This window comes from Giraffa tippelskirchi, chromosome 14 (assembly GCF_054371585.1).
Source record: "Giraffa tippelskirchi isolate mGirTip1 chromosome 14, T2T-mGirTip1v1.2.pri, whole genome shotgun sequence".
In the NCBI taxonomy this organism is placed as follows: domain Eukaryota; kingdom Metazoa; phylum Chordata; class Mammalia; order Artiodactyla; family Giraffidae; genus Giraffa; species Giraffa tippelskirchi.
The window spans coordinates 57,801,062-57,819,102 of NC_137288.1; the positions used below are offsets into that span (position 1 = coordinate 57,801,062).

The following is an 18,041-nucleotide window of genomic DNA, read 5'->3' on the forward strand; positions in this document are numbered from 1 at the left end:
TTTGCTGTCTTCTTCTTCACCTGACCTCACTTCTCCCGTTCTTTCTTCAAGTCGACTTAGAAGTCACTTTCCTGGAGTCAACCCCGTCTGCTCTCCCCACCTCCCACCCACTCTGCTAGCTGTCCTCTTAGGGGTCCTTCCCCAGCACCCTGTGCTGACCCCCATCTCTTCCATTTCTGAAGCCCCTCTGGGCTGCAAGGGTTGGGGCCTCCATAGGATTTGGATCACCTCCTTAAGCCCTGACACAACACAGAGTGTATTCAGGAAATGGGTCTCCTTTTCCTTATCTCAAAGATGGAAGCAGGTTTAGTTGAGATTTTTTTTCCAGTTCCACCTACTGCAATTTTCCCATCTAATTTTCCCAGACTCATGGAATAAAGGAGCCACTGAAGACAAGTCGAGATGTAGGAAATGTCCTCTGTCTTGTGGATGCCAAGCTGACGCTGGTCTTGCCTTGGACTTTGGACTGTGAGCCTGGTCTGAGGGCTCTGCTGGGAGTTCCCATAGCAGGTGGGCTGAGTGTACCAGCCAGGTCATAGCAATCCCCCTGACAACTAGGCTGCTGGGTGAAGGCTCTTTACTTCTGTCTTGCTTGTACCTGGCAGACCAGCCATAGCACCCATGGGACACCGTGGCTGGGCGGCCACGTGTGGCTCTGAGGAGCTTCCTAACCCTGATATCACATATGTGCCTGTCAGCAGTGGAAGTGGGCGTGTCTGTACACCTGGCTGGTTGCACCTCTGTGAGAGTGCAGAGCATGGTGGTCGAATGGTTTTCTGGGTGAGCATGTCTCTGTGTGGAACGTGTGCACACACCTCAGTCTAGGAACAGGGTTTTCCGTTCTGCAAATACATATTGTAAGCTTTGTGCTCTGCAGAAGCAACAAAGCGGTGCGACAGGCAGAGAGCCTGGAAGTGTGCACATCTGCATTGTGTGTCCTCTCTGTATGTCTTTGGGAATGCGTTCTTGGCACGTGTTCTGTTAACAAGGCTTTGGGTGTGTGCATGCCCGTGTGACAGTGCCTGGGTCCCGTGTGCGGCGCTGGCTCGCTTTCCAGCTCCACTTGTGCCCGCAGTCGGGCTCTGCACGTGCGCCTGCCTCCATGCACACGTCCCCGAGTGACCCGGGCGCGTTGTGCAAGGACCTCCGGGTCGCGTGCACTGGAGGCGCTCGAGACTGTCTCTCCGCACGCACGAAGGCACCTTCACATGTCTGGGTGCACGTCGATCTCGGTGTGTGCACGTTCCGTGTGCACGCCGCGCCTGTCTGGGTGCAGGGCGCTCCACGCGCGCGCATTCCGGCCCGCGGGCGACCAGGGACCCACGCGGGGCTCCAGGACCCCCGCGGGGCTGACCCCCTTCCCGCGTCCGGCCGCGGGCTACGGCGATTGGCCGCCCGCTGCCTCTCAGCCATCACCCCTCCCTCCCTGCACCTCCGTCCCCCCCCCCCGCCACCCGCGCGCCCGCGGTCCCCGCTGTCCCCCGCGGTTTCGGCGAGGCCGCGCCGCGCTGCGCTCCGTTCCCATTGGCTGGGCGCGCCTTTGTGTGGCGGCAGCTGCGGCCCCAGCGCCTTTGAATGTCGAGAGGGGCCGGGAAGGGAGCCTTTCCATGGGCCATCTGTCTCTCCGCCAGCCGCCGCCCCGCCGCCGCCCGCGCCCCGCGCCCCGCCTCCCGCCCCGGCGGCTCCCGCAGCCCCGCCGCCGCCCGCGCCCGCGCCCCGGAGCCGCGCCACAAAGGGCCCGCGCGCAGCCGCCGCCGCCGCCGCCGCCGCGCGAGGAGCCAGGATGGTCCTGGTCCACGTCGGCTATCTCGTGCTTCCAGTGTTTGGCTCTGTGCGAAACAGAGGTATCGCTTTTTGCTTTCGGGGTCCTCTTCCGAGCGTGGATCGCCGCGGGCACCAGGGCGGGGGCTGGCGCCGAGGGCGGGGGGGTGGTGCTCAGGGCACACCCGGGAGGACGCGGGGCGAGCGGGGGCTTCTCCCCTCTCCCTTCTGGGGGGACCCCGAGTGTGGAGGTGGCTGCCCTCGTGGGAGCTTTTGCAGTGAAGTTAGGGTTTGGCGGATTCGAGTCCCCTCCCTCCCCGGCCGCATTTTTTTATTCTTGGCGGCGGACGCGGTTCCCCCAGTCATAGCCCCTTCCCCCAATACCTAGCCCTGTGTGATCGAAGGACAGAGAGAGATACATGACTGTATGTGTGCGCGCGCGCCTGTGTTTGTGTGTGTAAGCCTACTTGGCTTTCTGTGATTTTTTTTTTTTTTTTTGCGATATATGTGTGTTTCATGTCATTTGTGCTCCTATTTCTCCATTATTTAGTCACTGATACCCATGGCTGCCTAGCTGGCATCTGGCATCTGCCCTGTCCCATGCCCCAGCCCCCACATTCTCGTGGGCACTTGCACGATTTCCCGTCCCATCTTTTCCTCCCCTTTAACCTTTTTTGTGTATCGCCCTTCTGCTATCCACCCCCCACCCCATGGTCTTTGTATGACAGTTGTATTTATGGGTTCAAGATGCTTGTGTGTGTGTGTGTGTGCGTGCGCGCGTGTATGTGCCTGTGTGCAAGTGTGTGCGCGCCTCGGAGAGTCAGGCGTGCACTGCTGTGCACCCCTGGACCCGGCCGGCCGGAGAGGGGTGCCGGCCCTTGGGTGTTGCGCTGTGTGTGCGCGGATGCGGTGGGACGCTGCCCCCAGGCCAGGCCTTTGCCCCCGGCAGGCGTTGACAAAGCAGCAGGCCGGCGCCGGCTTTGTTTTTAACTGTGATATATGGGGTGTGTTTGCACCGTCCCCCTCCCCACATCCCCTTTCCCTTACATTCTGCTAACAACAATAGCTTGATTTTCCCCCTCTTCTGCCCGCTTCACATTTCTTCCATTTTCTTTTAATCAAAAACTCCCACCTCCCAAAGCAAACCCGAGATGCATTAGATTCATTATTATTATTTTTTTTTCTTTTTGCATTCTGCCTCTGGACTCACATTGCTCTTCTTGGAAATGTTTCTGCTATCCTCTCCCACTCCACGTCTGCTTCAATCCCTCCTGGCTGAAGCCCTCCCCCGTCCCCCCTCCCTCACGCACGGAATGATGTCTTCCCTTTGCGACCAGGGCTGCTCCCCCAAGACAGAGTGGGGGGTGGGGTCGTGGGCCAGCGCTTTCGTGCGCCCCAGGGGCCCGATTGGGCCAGAGAATGAAAGCCCAGCCCTCTTTCTTCCAGCCCAGCTGTCCCCAGCCCCAGCCTCTCCCCAGAACCTAAAAGGCAAGGTTGACCCCCTTAGGCCTGTTTGAACCGCAGTTTTTTGTGTGATGATAGAATGATGACATTCTGCATTTATCAAATCTTTTTTTTTTTCTTCATTGTGTAGCTCAGTGAATGGTCAACTCGCTGCTGTGTGCGCTGTGACCCTTCTGCCTCCGCATTTAGCTGTATTGTGACACCCCTCTTAACCATCTCCTGTCTCCATCTGAGGAAGGCATTGCTATTTAAGCGGCAGTATCCCCTGTCTCAGGCCAGCCTAGCAGTGGGGGGCAGGGGTGGAGGGGATGTGTGAAGAATAGGAATGGGGGGGGGGCTGGGTGAGATCTCCCTTGAAATGCCAACCCCTCCCCCAATACACAATTATATCTCATTACTTGGCATTTCCGTTTAAAACGGGTGTGGAACATTACACTAGGCAGAAATTCAAAAATGATTAAGATGGATGTTGAGCCTGAAAGTATAATTATCCTGATTAAATCATTATCATCCTCATTAATACCACCGATCTCTAAATACCATTGCAGGATGCTGATTCCATGTTTTGAAATTCAAATTGCTCAGCTGCCTTTAAATTTTATTTTTAATACACCCCCCCTCAGAAAACAAAAAAACACCTAAGAAAACAAATTCTGCCAGTCAGTCAAAGTTTACTTTCATGGCAAACACGCCCATAGGAAATTCAAGGGCTGAGGGTTAGTCGGGCTGTGAGTAAAATTTAGCACAATGTGATAAGAATTCATGACCTTCCGATAGAGGATACTAATGCTTAACCCAACAAGGTCCTAAACCACAATCTTTTTGTAAAACTATTAGATAGCTTGCCAGCTTAAATCTGTTCTTTTTAGTTTCCATTGTAGTAGTATAGGATGTAGGCCATTTCAGAATAGATGTAGAGAAATAACCATTTTTGTATCTCATCTTGTTTAGCCGAGTACATTGCACTGTAAATCCCTGTTAAGTGGATTCCTTTTGCCTTGGCTTGGAGGCTGTAGTACCCCATTTGCCACTTATCTGGGTGGCTTCAGCTAGTTTCCTGGTAGCACCCTGGCATAAGTGAAGAGATTACATCTAGTCAGAGGCAAAAAATAATAAATATATACATGTATATGAACAATTTTGATAAAATGATGGTTGCTGCTACTCTGAAAATTTGGTGCAGCAAGGTCTTTGGCTTAAGGGGGAGCCCTGGCCATGGTGTCTTAATTGTCTAATTGTACAATGTCAAGAGCATCTTTGGACATCCGCCCTGGCCCTCAGAGCTGCCCCTTTAACAGCCGGCTCCCTTCTGCTGCCTCGCTGGCCAGACCTGCTTGAGAACTGAAACAAAACAGCAGCAATAAAGAAAGAATAAGGCCCCTACTTGGAGGGCCCTTCCAAAGTAAAGTCCCAAGGGGCCTCCCCAGATTGCCATTTGGCAATCTGAAAAGAAAGAGAAGAGAAAAAATGAAAAGAAAAAGAATCCCCAGCAAAATGGTTTTCCATTAAACAGGGATCGCGTGTTCTGCTGTGCTGAATTACTTCCTGTTCTTATTTTGTGGGTAATTTTTTCTGTATCAAATATCCTTTTGGTTGTGTATCTTTTTCACCTTTTCTTGTACTAAAACTAAAGCATGATCTGTATTTTTTTACATCCCCCAGTTGACAGTGTACCGCGCTCGGTTAGAGATGTTACCCTGCTGAACCGTACTGTGCTCGTGTAGCCCGGGCCATCTGCTCATTGTACGCTGCTTTTGTTCTGTTGCCCTTCCGAAGCATGGTGGGCCCAGCCTTTTTTTTTTTTTTTTGTATCGTGTGCATGACGACATTGTTACACACAGAATCCACTAATACTAATATACAATCTCTCAATAAAGAACTAGTTTCCTATATTAACCTAGTGTGCTTTTTCTCTTGCTGTTTTCCCATTTATTGTCGTATCCTGCTGTTTAGATTTCCCCCCTTGCTTTTCTATCCCCACCCTCACCCACCCACCCACCACTCCCACCTCCCATTGTAAGATTTGAGTGAATGCCTTCTGGTTTTTTTTTTTTCTTTCCTTTTTTTTTTTTTTGTGATACAGATATGGTGACTTTAATCTCATCTAGTCCATATCTTTCTACAGTAGATGTCTGGGTAATGTGGTGGGGGATGGGTCAGTTGCCCTGACACACCAAAATAGCTCTATTACATAGAAAGAACTCCTATCTTTGGCCACCTATGTACCCACCCGATAGCCTCCACTTTTCATCTCAGTTTCCAAGTTTCATGGGCACTCGGTTTATGATGTTGATGAAGAGATGGGCTATAACCCTTAGGTTGAGAAAAGGGATACTGTTCTTAACTAGCAATCTTGTAGCATTTCAGACTCGCCTGAAAAACCCATTTTCAGTTGTCTTTTTTTTCTTTTTACTGTTTCATTGATTTACTGTCCTTCTAAGTCATGCTGGCGGTGACATGTTACATGCAGTTGAAGTCATGATCTGGAATTTTAAAGTAGCCTCTTCCAGGTGCACATTTAAATTGTTGGGACCTGCGATGTAAGTTTTGCATGGAGATCCTGCATAAGGAAGATGTTTGAAACAGAAACCAACTCAGACCACTCCCACATCCCAGGGCCAGCAGCCTGACCTGTTACTGCAGGAATAAGAGGGTCTGTGCCCTCTGCAGGCTGTGAGCCAGTGAACGCTGATTATAGCCCAGTTTCCTGACAGCTGCCTCATCTGTGGCCGGCCGGAGTGCCTCTCTTGAGAAAGAAAGCCAGATCTCTGTCATTGTCCGAGTGTGGGGGGCGGGGATCAGGAGGGAAGTCCTAATCTACCCCCAAACTGAACTGGAAGAAGAGCCCTTAAAATATATCTTTGTTCCATAATTATATTTGAGGAGCCAGTGGAGAGGTATTTTTTTTTTCCCCAGAGTGGAACCCAAATTCAAACATTTGTCAGTTACACCTATTCAATTTCAGCTCAGCATAAGCCTTGCTAAATGAGGCGTTTTAGTCACTGAGGAAATCAGTTGATTAAAGAAATTCACGGTTCCTTCGAAGAGTCATCATTTTGAAGCTGCTCTTCCCTGGGCCAAGGTGCCGCCTGCTCGCCCCTGTGGGCTGTCTCCCGGCTCTCCTCTGCCCCCTGCCAGCCTTCCCTCCCAGGCGGGCGCACCCCTGCCTGACCACAGCGCTTCCTCGCCTCCTTTGTGGCTTGATGCGGCTCTCCTCTCCCCCATGGCTGCCCTTTCTGCTCTGGCCCTTTGTTCTCCTGCTCTCCCCAGCCCGGGTGGGAAAGCTGAGCTGATTTACTGTGACACATGGACACACATGCAAGTTCCCAGCGGAGGCTCGTGCTGCAGTTTGTGTGAGACGAGATAGGCAGGTCTTGGGGATTTTGTTTCTCTCCCTCCTTCTCCCTCTCCTCCTCCTCCTTTTATTTTGGTTTTCATGAAACTTTCAATTTTGTTCCCAGTTTGAGAAAGCAATATAAACCATCCTCCAGCCAACCTCAACAAGAAGGAAAATGATCCCAACTCAGGTGATCACGCTAGAGAGCAGTGGCTATTGACCAACTCTCAGATTTTATTTCTTTAAACGAATATTATATATGTTGGAATTATCTAGTCAATATGTTTTGAGAATGGTTTAGTAACCTAGTAATAACATAGAAAGTTAGTAGGTTACTGGGAAGTCATGTTTTAGCAATTTATCAAATGCATACCATATTTTTGTCTAGACTGTCAGAATAAACTTACTCATCTGAAGGAGCCTTTTCCTCTAACTGGATGGTCCAGTCATTACAAAGCCATTGTACTTTGTATCTACTCTCTCAGCCAACAGACACATACCTGTTTTAATCAATTTTAACTCTTAAGATTTTGGAAAAGCCATCTACTCTGTAGATCCTACACTGGACTTTGTAATAAGATGGAACATGGTTCTTATTTACCATTTTCCTTTTGAATAAGAGAACGTCTCTCCTGAAACCAGCATCAGATGAGGCCCACGTAATTGAGGGGCTTACTTAAATAATAGTTTCTCATAAATCAGCAGATACTATTAATCACTCAAGGTTAGGGGAAGAGACCACCAAGAGTCTCCATGCCCCAGTATGCAGATAACAGACACTGGGCCACCTCTCACCTCTCTTCCTTGCTCACCTCCTGCCCTACCTGCCATGTCCTTCCCGCCTTTAAATATACAGCCCAAAGTGTCCATTGGAAAACTTAATGCTTTTCTGAGCTAGGGAAGCAACAGCTCCGTGCTGGATCCAAGTGCAGTGGGAAACTCCTGGCCAGGAGACACAGGCCTTTGACTCCAGCTCAGGACATAACTTCGGGTGTCTCAGTCCTTCCTGACCACAGTTGCTCAAATGTATAAGACACTTGTACACTTATGCCTTGGTTCCTCTATGAATCTAAATAGTTCTTTAAAAAGTCCTGGCTTAATATAATATGAATCTGAATTTGCTTTTATTAGGATGATGTGGTTTGGCCACAGATGAGCACAGATATTTCTAAGAGAATTAGAAACGTTTACCTTAGGCTCACATTTTCTGGCTGATTTAAGAACTAAAAGCAAACATTCATAACCCCACAGCTGAACCACTTGCAATGCCTGTATTTTCATGTATTCATTCATTAAGTCATTCATTCACTGACGCACTTGTTTGTTCATTTAGTTAATGAGTGTTCATTGAATTCCTACTTGGGGCCAAGTGAGGGGGGGATATGAAAGCCGTGTAGGACCTGGATACCTGCCCTCCTGAGGCTTATGCTGAGGCTGGGAGATGGATGCTTAGGAAATCAGACACTGTCTAAGGTATTTGGTGCCTGGGCACCCAAACGGATGGCAGAACATCTTGACTGGTGAGAGGGGAAGAGCTTGGAGCTGTCTAGGAGTTGAGTCCTATCCCAGTCTTGACCAAGAAGGGTGAACTTAGGCCACTGCTCTGAGCATCCTCTAAACAATGACCATCATTATATCTACCTGATAGGGTGTGTGGAGACTTTTCAAAGACACCTGGCACAGAGCAGGTTCCTAGCATGCTAGGTGGCCGCCCCCATCCTACAGAGCTGTCAGAATTTACTGGCCAAGGGATCAGATAAATCAGGGAAGATGTGCTGAGGAAATGGGGTTGAGTTGTGCCTCAAAGGTTGGTATGTATACAGGAGGGAGAGGAGAAAGACTCCAGGCAGGGACAGGGATGGAGGGAGACTTCGGTCAAGGCCAGGTGGCTCTGCTGACTGGGCAAGAACAGAAAGCGCTTACAAGGAGGGGTTGTGTGTGTTGTCAGGGTGTGGGCATGGGCTTGTCACCTTGCATAGCTATGGGAGGCACTGGGACCATTGTCCTGTCTTTGAATGGCTCCACAGAGCATTACTCCAGGGGTTAAGCAGCCTAAAGTTGGGAGAAAAGTCTGGAAGAAATCCATTTCTTAGGCCTTTGGAAGCTCCAGTAGAGGGATGAATCCAGAGGGCTTAGCTGGGGAGGAGTCCACGGCGGGCATCCAGGGGTGTTAGAAGTCCACGCACCAGTGGTCTGGAGGATGGGGAGGAGGGCTTACGGGGCTGGGGGGGCTTCCCATAAGAGGAAATGAGCAGGGCTGAGTTGACGTGGAGGGGCAGAGGGGTGGGGAGGTCTGGAGGTGCCTGGGAGAAGGTGAGATTGTGAAGGCAAGCAAGGAAGATGGGAGGCGCGGTCAATTTTGGGGAGAGGTTAGTTCAGCATGTAGATAAATAGAATTTGAGATGCTGAAGGGGGCAGAAGGAAGAACACCGTGGCAGTGTCCTGGGATTTGAGACCTCTAGTCCTGGATGGAGTTACTAGGTGATAAATGTAGTCATATTTATGGGACACCCCCTCAAAGAACTCTCCCTCCCTGCCTGATTTGGCCGGGCACCTGCATTCTTAGTCATGCAGGTCACTCTCTCAGCAACCTCTCTACCAACATGCACTCCCTCAGGGAGCTGTGCTCCATCCAGTATCTCAGTTTGAACAACTTCTATCAAACTTCACCTTTCTTGCGAAGAGGGACCCAAGGCTGGCAGGTGGCAAGATCATTGCCTCCATGGGTTGGCAAAAAGGTGGGGCCTACCCATGTGAGGGGGAAGGGGCGGAGGGGTGGCAGCTGGGGACAAAGACAGGGCATGAGAGGTGAGGCGTGGGCTCCAACCTCAGGCTTGGCCCTGTCTGCAGAGAGCGGATTTTCCCTAATTCAAAGCTCTTCTGTTATCGCCTTTCCTCCTCCACACAGTCTGGGAGGAGGTTAACTGGGGACCAGAGGAGACAACTGAAGCCAAGGGTGGGGAAAGTTGCCCCCTGCCCGCCTTGGGTTAGGAAATGGCTGAGCCAGAAGTGGATGTGGCGTGATTGGCCGGCCAGATGTGGCTCCCTGCAGAGCTTCCCAGGGCCTGCACACTGTTAAGAACCTCTTGAAACCAAGAAAACACTGGAAAGGAATCCCTGCTTTTTCTCCACGTCTGGGGACATCAGTTTGTCCGCGTTGGGAGAGGCCTCAGTCTAGCTCATGGCCAGCCAAGCTGTGAGGCAGGTCAAGTCCCCATCCTTGAGTCCTCACCTTCTGGAAGGGGAGTCTGAGAGACAGGGAGAGTGCATGGCGGACCAGAAGGACCCCGGAGTAGGAAACGAGCAGGGGTTGGAACTGGGTGGTGAGTCCTTCAGCCTGCAGACTCCGGCTCGGAGGCAGCCTCACCAGCTTAACTGGGGGACCCCTGTGCTCAGGTTGCCACTGAAATAACTAGGTGTCCCCCTGCGAGGACTTTGGCTCCCAAGTCATGAGCACCTCTCCTAGGTTTTCTTAGGTCATCATAATGCCCTCTATCTGTGTTATATCATCAAGTAATACACTCACATTTTGGAAAGTTTAGAAAATAGACCAAAGGGAAAAAAATCTTTTAGGAGTCCACCTGTCTGTGATCACTTTAGTGAAAGGCCTTCCACCCGTTTGTTCATACTCATATACATATTTTCTGTAGAGCTCTAAACACAGTAATATACACTTTTGCATTCTCCAATTTTTCAGATTTAACCTACTGAAAGCCCTTTCATGTTTTGCTAAGTTGTTTTCACAAGCAACACTTTGGCTTCACCAAATTCCACTCGAATAGTGACTCTGTGTTCACTTGTGAGGCACCCAATGGCTCTGGGTCGCAGGCCACTCCTGCTGGTGTGGTCTGTGACCTCCCTTGGGCTGTTGTTTGGCCACGGGGAGGGTGGGGGATGGTGGACTCGGACAGCTCCCAGGCCTCTCTGCTCACCATCAGTCCCTTCCATCATGGGCCCAAAGGTGTGGGAAGGGAGGGCAGGAAAGAGGGCATGGGATAAATTCCTCTGAGATCTGGCTTCTGGTCTCTGTTATGCCACCAACGTCCACTGTGATCTTGAGCCAGTCAGCTTCCTCCAGCGGGTCTCAGTTTACCCATCTGTCAAATGGGGACGATAGGTCTACCTTACAGGACTTGTCACATGAAGTGTGACTTACGCGAAGTGAAGTTTGAGAAGCCAGCCAGAGGCAACAGTTAACAGTGATGGCCCATTATTCAGGCTGGTGGGTGCAGCCCTGCTTCGAGGCTGCTTTGCTAATAAGCACCCGTGTGACACGGCTGGCGAGCCTGACTGCTCTGGTCTGCACTTCCAATGTGCCAGAGGAGATAATTGGCCTAATTGCCCCTTCCTGCAGCTGTAACAAAATGGTGATTTCCTCTGGATGAGAGTCACTTACACTTCCATTGTCTTTTGGCCAGTTCGCTGGGCAGCAGCCACGCCTCGGAGCTCAGTAGAGAGGCTCCGCCCTTCCGCCGGCCGCAGCAGTGACTCCGCAGGCAACGAGCACAGGCCCCCTGGGAGTCCGAAGCCTCGGGTCCCTCCTGCCTCCTGGGGCTGCCGCCGCTCCCGTTTGGCTCCTCAGCCAGCGCTTCCCTGGGGCCTCCTTTCCTGAGGTGTGCCACTGCAGGGGAGCAGGGGTCAGCCCTCCCGCAGGTGACCTCAGCAGAAGGGCTCAGCCGCTCCCCCCGGAGGTGGGGGCTGGTCTCCCCAAGTGGAGGCGAGGAAAAGGCGCTGCTGACTCAGCACCGGTCTGCGGGGTGGAGAGCGGGTGGAGGCGCTCGCTGAGGCTGGGAGGAAGTGAGAATTCAGCCAACACCTGTCTCGAGGAAGGGCGGGGAGCTTTGAAACAGCTGCTGCTGTTTCTGGGGGGCCGCTGAGTGGGAGGCAAGGGGGCGGAGGCCCTCCCAGGGCTCGCCTCCCCCCACAGCCACTTGCTGGGCTCAGCTCGCCTCCCCCAGGTGCCAGCGCCTCCAGGGCACCCCCTCCCGGTAGCCCGTGGGCCCCTCTGTGGCACCTGTTCCCAAGACCACCCCCTCCTAGAACAGCTAGTTCTGCTCCCAAACTCTGGGTGCTAATGGGGTGAATGTGCCCTCTGGCCCAGGGCTGCCGACACTGGCCTTCCTTAAGCCAAAGGGTGGCTCTTCCAGGGGGGCCCTCAGTCTCCATGCTGTTCTCTGGAGTGAGAGCTGGCCTGGGCGGGCCTCTCCCTCCTCTAGCCTGGCCCTGCCGAGCCTTGTGGAGAAGTTCAACTCTGAGGCAGGTGAGGCGGGGATGGCAAGACCTGGGTCCGCGGGCTGGTTCCCTCCTGAAAGGCCCCCTGAACTGCCGGTCACCCCTGGCCCAGCAGCGCGGGTGCCCAACTTGGTACTCAGGGAGGGACCCCAGAGAGGCAGCTGGACAGCGCTTCGGCCCCAGTGCAGTCAGAGGACACCAGGTGGGTCGGCCCAGCCTTGGCTTCACCTTTGGTGGACTCACATCCTTTGGAGCACAGGGGGAGTTCAGCAGGAAGAGGGGTCCAGTCGGCTGGTCTGCAGGGAACCTGGGCCTGGGGGGCAGGAGGCAGTTCTCATCTTCCTGTTTCTGGCTGGGAGAAACTGAGGCTCCCGGGCAGGGATGTCGGGGAAGCAGGGCGGCCTCAGAGCCAGAGCCGGAGTTGGGGAGGGGGCAGGATAGGCAGTAAGGGCCCACCCCCCAACCCGAGAGGGAGCCTGGGCCCTCTGGGACCTGAGGAATCCAGCCTTGTCCCCACCAGGAGGAATGGGGCTGAGGGAGGGGTGGGGGGAAGAGATGTCACGGGGGCGGGGGCGGGGGTAAAGAGAGCTACAGCCATCAGCCCTCACCTGAGCAGGTGAGCGGGGAGTGTGACGGCAAAGGTGGTCCAGGAGCCCAGAGAGGAACCTGGGATGGCCTTTCCCCAGCCCATCCCCACCCCACCCTCGAGGGCCCTCACCAGTCTACGCCACCCCCAGCAGAGGGGTGGAGGAAAGAGGAGCCAGAAGCACAAGAGGGTGGGGGGTGGGTGAGGTCAGAGACCTGCCTCTGTCCCTGTCTCAGCAGGAAGCACTCATCTCTCGGGGACTCATTAAGTCCGTTCTGGCACCTACTGCAGGCGACTTTGGACCTCTCTGAGCCCCAGTCTCTTCCTTAGAAAAAACTGGAGATAATTGTTATCAATACCATTGTTGCGGGGAGGTGAGGATGAAGGAAAGTTTTGATGCATTTAAAGTAACAAGACACGCTTAGAAAAAGATGTTCATTCTCGGTTCCTCCCTCACACATCCCTATTTGGGCCTGGAACAATCTAAGGGGCCCAAAAGGAGTGCATAGGTAACAGGCAAGGAAGGGTATGTTTCAGCTTTCTTGGATAAGCAGTTACTGTGAATCTACGCCAGGCTGTGGGCAACTGAGGCACAGATAGGATCTGGCCTGCAGCCTGGCTGTGGAGACCCCCTGAGGACCCCTGGAGTTGGGCGGAGAATGCAGAGATTAGGCTACACTGAGGTCCAGGCTGACGGTTGTGCTGGCCAGAAAGTGTGACCCAGCCTGGAGGCCGCTGGCCCCATTGGTGCCTGGGCTGGGAAGTCATGGGGACCTGGCAAAGTCAGGAGGGCCTCTTGGAGGAGGCGGAACTGGAGCTGGTTCCCAGAGCAGGGAGTGATCTGCAGCTTGCTGCCTGGGAAACTCTCAGGTCAGCCTGCACCCTGCCCCCTCCCACGGAGGTCCAGAGCTGATCCAAGAGGTGAATGTTCCGAGTCCGGGGGCTGTCACCTTGCCTGATTTTTCTTTTTCTTTTCTGGAGCATCGGGCCCTCTCATTTCATTGTCATCCTACCCATGCTGGTCCCCGTCTTCCCTGCTATCCCCAGCCCCAGCCATTCCCTGGTAATCCTCTGTCCCCTCCCGCCCCTCTGCCCAGCTGGACTGCCTGAGTGCCCCCACGGGTCAATGTGTCGTTCCTGGGAGGGCCATGCTGAGGGGGAGCTGCCTGCGGGGAGCTGAGGGCTTGTGACCTCCTCTGAAGTGGGTAACCCTCTCGAGCATTGGTTCTGCTCCCTGCAGAATTGGGTACTTATTCTTACCTGCCAAGCTGAGTGACAGGTGAGATGGTGGATGGATACATCCACCGTGACGCCTGGCACAGAGCACGGGGCTACACTTATTGTTATACATGGCTACCTGCTGGGTCGTTGCCACGTACAGGATCCCGTGACTGCTCCTAGGAGGCACTTTGAATTTGGTAAGGGAAACAAAGGGTAGGAGGAAAAAAAAAATCTTCTCCGAGCCTCGGTGTTCTCATCTGTAAAACGGGAACAATCCTAGTAACCCTTGCAGCTGGTTATAACGAAGCTCAGATCTGATCATGGATTTGTTAAGCTGACCTAACAGATGTGTGTCTGAGTTGGACCAGGCACTCTGCCAGGCACTGGAGACATGAGGATAATAACAATAACATGAGCATCAGCAAATGCTTACGTAGCACTTGCTCTGTGCCAGGTATTCTCCCAAGCACTTTAACTGCAGTAAAGAAAGGTAGTCCCATGGGAAACAGACATGTGAACGAACAAGAAAGTATGGTTCGAGGTATGGGCTGAGTGCTCTTTCGGGGGGAGCTCGGGCTGGGCAGAGTCTTAAAGGAGGAGCAGAGTTGAACTGGAGCAGAGGCCGGGGCAGAGTGTTGCAGGCAGAGGAGCTGCAGGGCACAGGGCGGGCTGGGGAGCAGAGGACTGCAGAGGGGACAGGAGAAGACGCAAATATCCTGTGGGGCAGCTGGGCCCTTGTCATTCCTAATTGTTGTCACAGCAGTGTTGCCTGTTGATCAGCAGTGCCAGTGGCTGACCTGCCTTTGTCAGGAATGAAGGGCACACCGCCCCTGCGCAGCTCCGGTGTGTCCGAGATGAGCTAAGCGTTGTGCTGAAGCCCCAGTCTGCTCAGGACTTCCTCCCTCTTCGTATGTTCATGACCTTGCCTAGGTTCCTTGGCTTCCCTGGTGGCTCAGCAGTAGAGAATCTGCCTGTGATGCAGGAGCCGCAGGAGACACGGGTTCGACTCCTGGGTCGGGAAGATCCCCTGGAGGAGGGCATGACAACCCACTCCAGTACTTTTGCCTGGAGAATCCCATGGACAGAGGAGCCTGATAGACTACAGTCCATGGGGTCACAAAGAGTCAGACACGACCGAAGCAACTCAGCACAGCACAGATGCACGCCAGGTTCTTTGGGGTGGGCTTTCTCCCTAGCCGCCCGTGAGCCCACAGCTACATTAGACACACTGCACGTGACTCGTCTAGCACTTGACATGCACGTAGTTGCGCCCCTGGATGCTCAGCCCAATGCACGCCTGTCTGTACACAGTCCCCGAATCATGCACATTTGCACAGTCGCACACAGCCACACACCCGCGTGACGTCAGCATGTCCACTCATCGACATATCTATACACACAGCATGTTACACACTCACACGGGTGACAGACGCACACAGCCACCTGCTGCTCACACCCGTGAATATGCGCTTGATACCCATGCATGCTCTCTCTGAAGATACAGCTTCAGTGTCCGCTTCCCCTTCTTTCCATTGACAGGTCTCTTGAGCCCCATGAGTTGGACACCATCACTGAATTCACACAATTAATATTCCCACGAGACTTTAGCTGGGGTAACGCCACCAGGCCTGACCATGGCCACGTGCCCCACTAGAGCCTGTGGCCCCCAGTTCTCACTGTCCTCAGGGCTCTGCTGTTTCCATCGCCCTCACTGCAGCCCAAGAGGGGCAGAGGCTGTGTGGGATACGGAGGGAGGGACCACTGACTCATTGTGGTCTCTGCCATAGCTCCCTCTGATGGATGCTACGAACATGGTGCAGCTCCTTTGGGATGCCGTGTGGCCTCGGGGGCTTTGTGGAGGAGGTGGGCCTCTGGGTGGGGTTGAAGGCCGAGGCCCCTGTCAGTAGGAGGTGAGACAGGGAAGGGTACCCAGATGGGAGGAGGCCCCGTGAGGGGTATGGGGAGGACTGAGCATGGCTGGCAGCCCCCCAACCCTGAGAACCCCGGCTGTGCTTATGAGGGCAGTTTGGGCAGGGATGGAAGAAGAAGCTGTGGGTCCAGGAGATGGCCAGCCACCCTGCTCTGCTGGGGTTTCCACCCGCCACCCTGGGTGGTGGTCCTGACACCCGGAAGACTCCTTGGCCAGTGCTCAACCTCTGCGTGCAGATGGCGGGGGAATTAGACCATGCGGTATTAATGGTGCTGCCCTGCTTTATAAAGTGCCCTAACAAGCTGGCGAGCCAGTCACACTCAGTCTTATTTACGGCTGCTATTATTTCTCTGACATCGAGATTAATTTGACGATAGCTGTTTATAAGCTCTTCTATCATCAGATGGGCCCATTACCTGGGAGGAGAGGAGGGCTGAATTTAATTTGTGAATGGTGCGCTGGGTTCTCTTGTTCCTGGAGTGTGTGTGGGAGTCACATCCATAAATCATGGACGAGACCAGCAGTGCCGAGACCAGAGGCCTGGAAGTTGCCTGGCCGGCCATGTGCCGGGGAGGGATGTGGGCAGGTGGGCGGGTCTGCAGATCCATGGAGCCCGGTGGGATGCACACCATCTGTGCTGGGAGAGAGACCTGGGGCCTCACCTGGCCAGAGAGCTTCAGGCTCTAGGGTCTACAACAAGTGAGAATCATCTGGAAGTTTGTTAAAACACAGGTTTTCCCAGCCCTACAGAGTTACCACCTCTGGGGGGTGTGGCTTGTGACTTTCCCAAGTCTGGAGTTATCTCACAGGAGGTCTGTCAGGTATAGTCCCACCTCGCTGGGCCTTGGCCTATGGACAGGATGACCGGCCCCTCAGTCTCCCCCTGCTCCAGGCATGGCTCCCCTCCCCTGGGTATCTGAAGAGAAAGGCACAGGAGAAGGGCTGGCAAAAAGTAGACCCTGAGTGACAAGCTAAGAGGTTGGGTCCTGAGAAGAACAGTAAATTGGAAAAGCCGCCTCCTTCCTCCCATGGGCCCCTCCCAGCATGGTCACGCCTCAGCTGTGAGCCCCTCCCGTGGGCAGGGGAGAAGCATCACTTTGTGAATGTCGTGTTGGGAGCTTATAGGCTCTGTCTCTCTGTCTCCTTGCGTTGATCTTTGGGTTACCTTTCATTAAACCCAACTGAGAGATAGGAAAACCAAGGCGTCGTAAGAGGTGGTTTAAAACTTCATGGCCTAGAACTGAAGCTGGGGTTTCAGTGCAGCTGGGCCATCAGGTCCCTTCTATGACCCGAGGCAAAGTTCTCCCCCTGCCAGGGGCAGGGACCTGGCTGTGAAGCTGCACATGCTAGACTTCGCACCCTTCAGCACACAGTGACTCTACGGAGTGTGTGTAGGGGGTGGGGACAGGGTCCCAGAGAACTCAAGGTGTTAAAGGGGCCCCTGTGCTCCTGAGAAATCTTCCTCTGATGAGGGCTACATTTCCCTGGGTGCCCCTGGAGCCCAATGCAACAGATCTTTCTCCACTTGTGGCCTGGCGCACTCTGTCACTGCAGGTCTCTGGGGGAGACGGTTGTGAGGCAGGAGGGCCTGACTCACACATAGCCCCCGACTTGCATTGATGGAGATCAGTGGCCCGTGGGCAGCGACCAAGGCCCTTTGCCTTTCCTGGGCCTGTCCCAGAATGCCAGGCGCTGTCCTCTGCCTCCCAGGCCCTGGCCTTTCCTTCCCCACCACTTACTCTCCTCTTGGCAGCCTTCGCAGGGCTCTGCCGGGCACTTTTGAGAATGCTTCAGGCCAAGCATCCCTGATTCTACCAGTGTCATTGCTTCCAATCAGATGCTGACTTGGATGAACTCCAGCTGGTCAAATTCCATAAAATGAGAAGGATCCCAGTGTGAATTCCATCAGATGCCCCCCTCTTTGTCGAAAACCTACACTTTCGTTACTGTAGTCTGAGTTTGCATCAGATGTTTTGAACACACATCGCCTTATTATTGAGCTTAATTCATGCAGACCTGAACTCTCGAATCTGATAACAACTGCTTGGAGACGCTTATGTCTTCATGAGGTGAAACTGGTTTATTGGGTAGGGTTTTGTCTGTTTCTGGTGCAGAGACTCAAAATAAAGGGGGTACCAACTATCTCAGGTCAGCCTGGAGTTCGTGGTCCTGGGCAGGCATGGCAGCCAGGTGCGGGTGGCAGGGACTCTGGTATCTCTTCTTGCTCCACCCTCCCTGGGGTATGGCCCTTTTCAGCAGGTCCAGGATAGTTCACATCATGTCCACTTTCTAAGCACTGGGATGGAGGAAGAAGAGAAAGGGAAGGAAGAGCATGAGTACTGCTACCTGGCACCTCCACTCGTAGCCCATTGTCTAGAACTTCGTCACATGACCATGCGTTGCCGCAAAGGAGACTGGGAAATGTGGTTTTTATTCTGGAAGGCCAAGTGGTCAGCTAAATTTGAGGGTTCTATTACAATGTGCCTGCAGTGCAGGAGACCCGGTTCTAT

General features: G+C 53.5%; 1 protein-coding gene across 2 annotated transcripts in view; it reads left to right on the top strand.

Moving 5' to 3' along the window:
• The first annotated feature begins 371 nt into the window (after nt 1-371).
• ARK2C (arkadia (RNF111) C-terminal like ring finger ubiquitin ligase 2C) overlaps nt 372-18,041 on the top strand; it is a 110,048-nt gene continuing 92,378 nt past the window's right edge. Inside the window, exon 1 of one of the 2 annotated variants that reach the window (XM_081563354.1) lies at nt 372-510. Coding sequence is in view for 1 of the 2 variants with exons in the window: in XM_081563353.1 (XP_081419479.1) it covers nt 1,784-1,844 (61 nt within the window). In the remaining variant the exon portion in view is untranslated. Of the gene's footprint in view, nt 511-1,686; nt 1,845-18,041 lie in introns of those variants that run through there. The other variant, XM_081563353.1, reaches the window with a different exon arrangement.